The 10,495-nt window shown below is 32.6% G+C and overlaps 1 protein-coding gene across 1 annotated transcript; it reads right to left on the bottom strand.

Moving 5' to 3' along the window:
* Positions 1 to 629: 629 nt before the first annotated feature.
* On the bottom strand, positions 630 to 1,205 carry LOC149205415 (uncharacterized). The gene has a single exon (XM_089397399.1). It carries the CDS (start codon positions 1,203 to 1,205, stop codon positions 630 to 632), a length of 576 nt encoding a protein of 191 aa, XP_089253525.1.
* Between the last annotated feature and the right edge of the window lie 9,290 nt (positions 1,206 to 10,495).

Below are 10,495 nucleotides of genomic sequence, written 5' to 3'. Positions count from 1 at the left end.
ACTTGTACCTTTTCTGGATCCATTTTTAAACCTTCTTTGGAAATCACAAATCCCAAGTATACCAGCTCCTCTTTCATGAAACTACATTTCTTCAAATTGATTAGTAGTTTTTCTTTCTGCAGAGTTTTCAAAACTAATTTCAAGTGTTCCAAATGCTCCTCTTTACTTTTACTAAAAACCAGAATATGATCGAGGTAAACAACAAAAAATTTACCTTTATATTCTTTCAAGACCTTGTTCATTAGTCTCATAAATGTACTGGGCGCATTTGTGAGCCCAAAAGGCATCACTAACCACTCATACAGTCCACTATTTGTTTTGAACGTCGTTTTCCATTCATCGCCTTCCCGAATTTTGATCTGATGATACCCGCTTTTTAAATCTATTTTTGTAAAATATCTGGATCCACTTAAACAGTCCATTAAATCATCCATTCTGGGCAAACGAAATCTGTCCCTGACTGTTATCTTGTTGATAGCTCTGGAATCGGTGCACATGCGCCATTCTCCTCCCTTCTTCGGACTAAGCACCGTTGGCACAGCGCACGGACTGAGACTTTCTTGAATTAGCCCCTTGTCCATCAGCTCTTGAACTTGTCTTGCAACTTCTGCATTTTCCTAGGGAGTTAGTCAATACGCAGCTTTATTAGGCAAACTTGCTCCTGGTATTAAGTCGATATGGTGACTTATGCTTCTAATCGGCGATAATTCATTTGGCAATTCGTCCACAATGATGTCCATGAAATTATTTAACACAGCTTGAATTTCTTCAGGAAAATCATTTAAATTCGTGGAGGTTAAAATTACCTTTGGTCTTCCCACGATAGCAAAATGCACTTCCTCGCTTTTATCGACCTCTTGTAGCAGTTCTTTTCCACTCATCAGCATAATATTATTCTCTAGCAAGCCTTTATCACCATCATCCTTCACTGGCAGCAACGTATGTTTAACTTCGTCCTTCTCTATGGTATATGTATTCCTTCTCCCATCATGAATCGCCTTCCGATCAAATTGCCATGGTCTTCCCAATAACACGTGACATACATCCATGGGCATTATGTCACATAAGATCACGTCTTTGTATGTGCCGATCTGCATTTCCACATTACACTGCTCTGTCACGATAACTTGATGACCCTTCTGAAGCCAAGATACTTTGTAAGGTGCAGGATGTGTTTTCCTTGTTAACCCGAGCTTTTCCACCATCTATGTAGACACAAGATTGTCAGTACTCCCGCTATCAATTATAACCTTACAACACTTACCCTTTGACTTGCATGTAGTCCTGAACAAGTTCTTCCTTTGTGCCGGTTCTCCAGTCTCCTTTTTTTATCTCAGCAAAGTTCTTCTAAGCAGCAATGATTCACCTTCTTCAGGTGGTTCCTCTTTCTCCACAAGTCGAGGTGGTTCTGACTCTGCCTCAGCCACATTTGCACCCCTCTGGCTTGCTGATTTGTTATGAGGACAGTCCCTCGACATGTGTCCCCATTCTCCACAAGTATAACATCTAACATCTCTTCCTTGCCATCTTCCTCTAGGCATGAATCTTCCTCTACTAGATTCACCCATCTGTGGTGATCTGCCACTTGAACTTCTTGTTTCATGTTGATGTTGTGTTCCCCTAGATCTGACAACTCCTCTACCTCTCACTGAACTCTTTCCTCTATTTCTTTGACTCTGTCTCCTCAGTATTTTCTCCTCTGCTTTCAAACTTGCTTGATAGGCATCCTCAACAGTTTTCAAACTTAACAGGCTAATCTCATCTTGGATCTCATACCTTAGACCATTAACATATCTAGCTACTTTCTCCAAATCATCTTCTACATGCCCTGTTCTGATACTTAACCTGTAGAATTCTTTCGTATACTCCTTAACATACATTCCTTTCTGCTTCAGATTTTGCATCTGCTTAAAAAGGTTCAAATGATAATCTTTAGGCAAAAACTTGGCTTTCAGTTTACTTACCATTTTATCCCACTACTTGATCTTAGATTTCCATTTTTTCGTTCTTGATGTCTGTACCTCGTCCCACCAGATGGCTGCATGACCTTTCAATCTAGTGACTGCAAACTTTACCTTCTTTTTCTCTTCAACCTCTTCATAATCGAAATACTGATCTATGGATCTGATCCAATCCATAAGCTCCTCGGCATTCAGACTCCCTTCATACATAGGAATGTCCATTTTGGGTTTGCTTCCAACCTTTGCCAGCATCTTGATGAATTTGACATTTTCATTCTCTTCTTCTGCTTCCACATCAGCATCAGATTCTTCTTAATAACTCTCAGCTCCCTCATCAGGCACTCTTCTTTGGGCTATCTCCATTGTCTCCATTCGTGCACACAAGTTCTGCACTTCTTCCAACAGAATGGCATTTGGCTCTGGTCTTCCTCGACCGATTCCCCTTCTTGGCGGCATTTTTTACTGCAGACACCTGTCTCTTTGGCTCTGATACCAAAAATTTGACGCAGCAGCAGCGTTAGATTTTTAAATTAAATCCAAATCGAACCTTTATAACCCAACAATCGCTCTTTATTTCTATCAGAACCGAAGCCCTTTAATAAAATGGATACACAGATCCAATATAATTCCTTTCTGTCTTAAAAACCAAAACAAATTATAATAGCATTTGAATGCTATTTAAAACAGTTTCAATCGATACAATTCTGATTCTTGCAATCGGTGATCACACCATACCATAATATATGTATATTATGTCGTTTAACAAGGCTCCGATGCGATTCAATCGCAATCGCCCATCGGGTCTTTTACAAGGTGCTCTCACTTCAACGCTCCAAAGTTCCGATCCGATCCAAATCGGAATCGGAGATTGCCGAAGCTGAATGTTAATTGATTTATCGCCGATTTACACAATGCCGATTTGAGCTTTCGGACCCGATGCAATTCAAAATTAAATTGTGAATTAACTCAACTCCGCTCAAAGAGATCTGTAGCGCCTTTTTAACTATTTCACTGTGTTAAACTATTTTCAACTCACTAATTTCGATACGGCCCGATTTGCATCAATCACGAGAATTCTCATAATTTAAACAAAAATACACACAGGTCATCATTTCTTCAATCCATTTCGCACCAAAACCAGTATTTGAAACTCCACGCACATCTTACAAAGAGACACACAATATTTGCTTGTTCATACTATTTCAGAAAAACAGAGTTCGCCCTTGGCGAGTTTACAAAGAAAATCTCTATTACAAACACAATCCTCACTCCATTCTGAGCTTTTTCTCCACACCAATAACCACACTAACTCTCTCTCCGAAGAATCTCTTCACCTATTTTAATTTTCTCTCATTAATCCTTCTAATAATGGATAACAGAAATCTCCTATTTTCCCTATAGATCTTAACAAAACAATCTCTTATCTCTTAACTCTCGTTACACCTATTTAACAAATCTTATCACTAATCTAAATAAAACAGTCTCACTTATTACAATAATAACAAACTATTTGATAAATCGACTTCCACAGTAAACTAAAATTGACCAAACAGTAAATGAAATTCACTCTGTCAAGCCACAACATGTGGACAAATCTCCACATTGTTGGCTTATTCCGATGCTCCTGCATCAAAGAAATAATGTGATTACTAGAGCTTAGTGCTTATACTAGTATAGATAGGTATTCATAGGTCCATAAGCTTAGATAAGGGTCTAATACAACTTATTCAAAAGGTACTAGTGGAATCTATCACTATCTTATATTCAATCATTATGATATTTAAGAATAACATGATTACAGTTGCATATATATGTATATTATGCATAATACTACTACTTATGGAGTTCTATTACACTATGCTTGACTATGAACACTTAAGCTTGTTTCTCGTTTGTATTAGAATTGTTAACCACATGTTATATATGTGAATAGTTTAGGTCATGGATTCTTACCATGTAAGCTTGCATATGCTTTTCATTCTTCATATTAAACACAGCTATATTGAACACTATGTTACTTATATCGATACAAGCTTTGAATACACTTTATTCTATGACCTTATGTTGTGCTTATAACTAACATGTATTGATTAGGGAAACTAGATAAGTGTAACCTTCATAACCAGTAGTGGAATCACTTGTATTACATTAGCTTACTACCATTGTAATTATGACTTTAATAGTCATTTCTTATATCGATACTCTACATGCCAAAATATATATATATTTTTAAGAAGGTTTAACACCAATTTAGTGGTTCTTAATCCCCAAGCCCCATGGATTGTGCTAAGGGGTTGGGATTTTCCATTGCTTGACCACTTGGTGTAGCTCTCATCACTCGAAAGGCTCTAGGATCATCATCTGGGACATTACATTGATACTTTGGCTATAGTATTCGTCAACTCTTCCTTATCCCAGGTGGTTGGATTACCATTAATTTTAATCTAGGAATAATTTTTTATATGTTATAGATGAAGGTGTAGCATGTTTATGTAAAAATTTTATACATAATTTCCTTAAATTAATTTAGTCTAGTTTGAGGTCCCTGAAACTAATTTTAGATGGTTTTTTTTGTTATTTTTATATATTATTTTTCAAATGGTTTTGCTATTTTTATATATTATTTTTATTTAAAATATGATATATGTTTATTTTATATTACCTGTCAATTTTTTTGTCTTTGGGGTTTCATAAATTGATTTTAAATGAATGGTCTTGCTATTTTTATATTTCAAGTTGTATTACTTTTATGCAGTATGATATTTGTTTATTGTGTATTACTTGTTAACAATTTTTTAATGTGTATAGAGTTTTCCGAATTGAATTTGGATAAGAAATATTGCTATTTTTCTTGTTCAAAAAATTGATTTCGATGAATGATATTTTATATTGATTTTTAATCCTTTTACTTTCCAAATTTTGCCATTTCTAATGTTAAAAAATAAAAACTTATATATCTAATTTTATCACCTAGATATGATATTTGTTTATTTTGTATTACTTGTTAACAATTTTTTTTAATGTGTATAGACATTTACCAATTGAATTTGGATTGCTATTTTTCTTGTTCAGAAAATTGATTGCGATGGAGGGTATTGTTTATTGATTTTTAATTTTTAGTTTTTTTTATTGTCCAATTTCTCCCATTTCTAAAGTTAAAACATAAACACTTATATATCTAGTTTCTATCACTTATATAATCTTATGTATTGTGCAATCCATATTTTTTATGTACTCCTGACAGTCTCATCCTCATCCAAGAATTATATGAGCTTATATGGGCATTCTCATATGGATTGATTATTTTGGAATATTTCTAAAATATAATGGACATCCAGGACTTATATGAGCTTATATGGTCATTCTGATGTGGATTGATTATTTTGGAATATTTTTAAAATATGATGGACATAAGAAAAATTAAATAGTTGATTTTGTTTATGTTCATCGAATTTCCAAAATATTTCAAAACTTCTAATCAAGTTATGCTAAAGTGAATTTATATAATTCAAATTGAAATCTTAACCAAACTCATTAAAACTATTGCTAATTAATCCTTAAGAAAACTATCTCAACTGAGGACTAAGGATAAGGAGGTAGGTGGCAGTCTATGTATTTTACCATTTTGACAACTGACTTATAGTTTCATTCAAGATTGCTCGAATTCTCTTTCTATAGGCATCAAAGCCAACTACGAACTCTCTCCAGAAACAACTTGATTAATTTGTGTTTTTCCTTTTTGCTTATTTTGAACTTGTTTCAAAATAGATATTATCCTAACATTTTGAAACCAATTCAAAAGGGTGGGAATAATAGAATATCATCAATAAGATCAAGATAAAGAGCCAGATAAGGTGAGGGTCTTTATCAGCAAGATAAAGATCAGTTTCATTAATGTTTTTACTATTTTGATTTAACATTCATTCATTCATACCAAAATATAAACTAGTGTTCCACAACTCCATATCATACATAATGGATTTAGATATATAACATGTAACATATCAATTCTATCATAAAGTAAATAGAGTTGCTAACATACCAATCATCCATATAAAAGATACATTACATAATTAGAAAAGAAGGGGGATTCCATTACGTCATTCTAGGACATAGATCCAATACATCCTCACACCCACAACATGAAAAAAATTGATTATAACAACATGGGTATGGAATAGTTTATGTTGATAATGAAATATTATATAATGAGTAAGCTTCTATATATATAACTATCAACACGAGAAAATCAAATATGACTCAACATATGCATATTAGGATTTGATATATGCATCTAAGGAAACCTTGGGAAAGAAGGTAAGGATCCTTTTGCATACCAAACTCAATCCACCCACCTAAGTCCATATAATGATTTCTTCAATTCACATAATAATAAAGGATATTTGGCATACCCCTATGGTTGCTCCATATAGATCCCATCAACAAGATCTCCACATAGAAAATCATTTTTCAGATCCATGTGGTGTACCTAGTGATGGGACAAGAAGATGGACAATCATAAGTGATGGAACAAGAATATGGAAAACCATTTAAGGAAATGTATATTACACTATGTTAACAATACATACATGGTATTTATTTACTAATTTTCTAGTGGCTTACATTAGTGATCATTGCATAAGGTGGGAAGGACAAAAATTGACATCATGGGATTGGTTATCCTAGAAACTTATTTGGTGGTATCTATAATATTTAAAGGCCTTTCTTTGTGGCTTTGGATCCATGAGTGGTCAACCAAGTTGAGATGTAATTAATCCTATTTCACATCTTGAAATAGCCCTGATCACACAAAATGTGAGGGTGAGAGTGTATTTGTGTCATCATGTCCAAGTGTCAGATATGAAATTCTAGGCTCCTTCTTGTGAAGGATATTTAACTTCCATGTGGACATAAATATATATTCCACTGAAGGGAGAAAGTATCTCAAATAAATAGGATACATCTTTTTAAATTGAAGTTCGATGAGGAATAATTTAATGAATAGTGCATTCTAAACTAGGATGTTAATGGCATCTCACTAAATTCTTATTCGTGTTTTGGATCTAGTTACTCATACTTGCTATTGAATTTGAAGGATGCTCGATATGTGTTGCAATATGAAACTTAGAATATAAAATGATGTTTAATATGAAACTTAGAATATAAAATGATGTTTGGAATTTTTGCACTATTAGAGGTTGATATTTATTCTTGATGAAATTAATCAACCTAGTTAAACATTTTGGATTATATTCCTAACCATTCCAACATGACACCATTTGTTAAGACATTTTCCCAATGGCATTGATTTGTAAACTGCCATTATTATTCCACTGGGGAAATTCATCACAATAGATCTTGTAATATTCCATCATTCAATCACAATAGATATTTATTTTTAATCATTCTCCCATAATCTAAGGCATTTGCAATAAAGAAATATATTATTCATTTTATTGAGTTTGTTTTTTTATAGGGATAAGAAAACCCATTAAACATGGTTGAAAAATGGACATTATGCATAGATGTTTCTTGTTATCCCAATCTAGGACAAGCGGTACTAATTAATTATGTGCTATACAATATTGCGATGAAAATAATCCTCCAAAGGAAAAGAAATGTACCTGGAAGGACAACAAAAAATGAAGCATATTATATTGCATTGATAGAAGGCTTAAGAAAAACTAGAGAGTATTAATCCAATGGAATTGTAGTCTACACCAATTCTAAACTTGTGTTCAACCAGATGAAAGACATGTACCAAGTCAAAAAGGAGAAGTTAAAAAAATTTCATAGAGAAGCAAAAATTATTGCTAGTCAATTTCAATAATTTAGCATAAGTCATTGTGCAAATTTCAATAGGATGTCTAGCAATTGATGGGGCAATGCCAATTCAATAGTTATGTGTGAAAGATAAATTTGTGTCAAGAAATGTGTGTGTTTTTTAGTTATAAATGTGGTGTCTTTAATGAACATGTGTTCTTTCAATACTATACTAAGTGTGCCCCCACTGGGTAGTCACAACTTGGTGAGTTATTATGTGAATTATCTAGCCTCACATGTTTCAGAAAATTTTGTATTTAATTTTCAAAGATGTGAACTTTAGCATTTGTGTTTTTAGGCTTGAGTATATTTGAAATGATGAATTTACACCAAATAATTTTGAACAAAACCTTATATAGTTACATTTATTTGTCTCATTAATTTTTTGAATTCTTGATCTTTTTAAATAGTAATTTTAAAGATTTTTAAATGCATGAGGTAACTTGGGTTTTTTAAAGATCATATATTCATATATATATATATATATATATATATATATATATATATATATATATATATATATATATATATATATATATATATATATATATATATATATATATTGAGGGTTTGGATCATCACATGAGCAGTCACCACCTCATTGTTCGAGGCATAAACGAGATAGAGCATCAACTGAGTCTTGAGCATCGACCAGAGGGCAAATTTCTATGCATCTAATGAGATTGGTTATGAATCTAGGAGAGTATCATATAAATCAAGGTAGGGACATCATTTGGGAGATTATGATCATGGTATATATATGTTTATGTGCATTTACTTAAATTATATTCGTAGAATCATATGTACATACATATTGAATGGATTTTTGTCAATTTAGCTAAATATTAATTTATAATAAATTCCATTTTTTTAGGAACATCTCTCCCTAGGTCAATGAGAGTATCAGATCAATCAATGGAGGACCATCGTTCACATCATTGTGGTACAATATATATGTGTGTGTGTGTGTGTGTGTGTGTGTGTGTGTGTGTGTGTGTGTGTGTGTGTGTGTATTTACCTAAATGGTAATTTGGTAGAATCATATGTTCATACATATTAAATAGATTTTTGCCAATTCAAATTAAATAATTTCTAATTTCTAATTTTTTTTAGAAGCATCTCTCACTAGGTCGTCGGGTGAACGTGGTCGTGAATCTCAATCATATCATCATGATCGTCATTTCAGTAAATTATATAATATAAAAAAATTTGTTGAAACAAATTTGTATGTAAATAAATTCTATGTTATATACATGTATGTCTATTTTTCATGTGTATAGATACATTGACATGTTTTAATATTTATGTAATTATATTAAAGAAGGGGGGTGAAAATGTTGACCAAAGTCAACATAGGCGAAGTAGGGTGATTTAGGAAGAATACCATATGCCAATTACCACTTATATGTTTGATAGGTTCCTTGCAGTGTATGACAAGTTGTCTTGAAATGATGAGGTTCCAAATTATTTTGCTCGATTATTTTATACAAAGGTTTTTTTTGGTATGAAACCCAATTATGTTGACCTTCCATCGAAATATTATGGTATTGGAAAAGGTCATATATATGATCGGAAGGGTGCATATAGGGATACCAAATTGCCTCATCCTCCACCTCCTTTGGCACCTCAACCTCCATGTCTGGTTACTTTGCAGTCAGAGATGGATGCCACTTCTTAGATTGGTCAAGAAGCAAGGGATGCCATTACAAATAACATACATACTACATTAACTGGAATTGATGTCAGTCTAAATTGATAAAAAGAACAAATTTATGCACCTATTAATTTTTTATATAAATTAGATGTGGAAATAGATAATATGAATATTGAAGAGGTTAAAGTGTATGCAAAGGCTTGTCGTGATGGTTGGAAAGGCCTAATTATGCATGAGGAAGAGGGCATGGGATAGGTGTATGTTGATGTTTAAGGTTTTAATGTAATGTAATGTATGTGTTACATGCTGATTCACATACATTTTGTAAACATTTTCAGATGTAATCTAACACGAATGTATCATATGTTCACCATTTGCAGTTAAGTCATTTGTTGAATGAAAAATTTGATAATATCACGATTCCAGGTTCAGATTCAAATGAAGATTTGTTGAGAGATGTTAGTTTTTTTTAAAACATGTTGATACTATTAATTTTATTTTATTATATCAATATTGTGAAGAAATATTTGTAAAAAAATTATTTTACATATAATTAAATGTTAACAGATTTCCATTTCATTTGGCACTTTTGACACAATGCCACTCTCTTCCTCCTTATTAGGATATGTGTCAAATATTCACTTGTCACAAGTATTGAATATTTCACTTTTTTTGTTTTTATAAATTGAAGCAAGTTTCGTTAAAAAATGATATCTCTATCTTATAGTTTTACATTTTTTGAATTTCAGGTTTGTGGAGATAGTTTCCCTTCTCCAGGGACATTAGCGAAGAAGTCATCTATGGGGATAGGGTTGTCTAGAGAATTTGAAAAAGTTGTTACAATTTTTTTAATATTGCGATTTTATGCATTTTCATGTGCAATTTTAATTTTTTAATATATGCATGTACATGTATTGTATAGGGAATCCATGAGGGTGCAATGCATGGGGAACACCATGAGGTATTGCATGTAATTTCAAACTTGAGTCAGTTATAGGAATTGGATCGTCTAGAAATTTTGAATAAGTGGAACTACAATTTTTTTAATATTGTGAGT

This window comes from Pinus tabuliformis, chromosome 1_2 (genome assembly GCF_031772625.1).
Source record: "Pinus tabuliformis cultivar Carrire ecotype Pingquan chromosome 1_2, CPIR1, whole genome shotgun sequence".
NCBI classification, from domain to species: domain Eukaryota; kingdom Viridiplantae; phylum Streptophyta; class Pinopsida; order Pinales; family Pinaceae; genus Pinus; species Pinus tabuliformis.
The sequence above is the reverse complement of the archived record's forward strand: the minus strand, read 5'-3'. Positions and strand labels throughout refer to the sequence as shown.

Coding starts and splice junctions, on each gene's coding strand:
- LOC149205415 (XM_089397399.1), bottom strand. CDS start 1,205: ATGGTGGAAAAGCTCGGGTTAACAAGGAAAACACATCCTGCACCTTAC.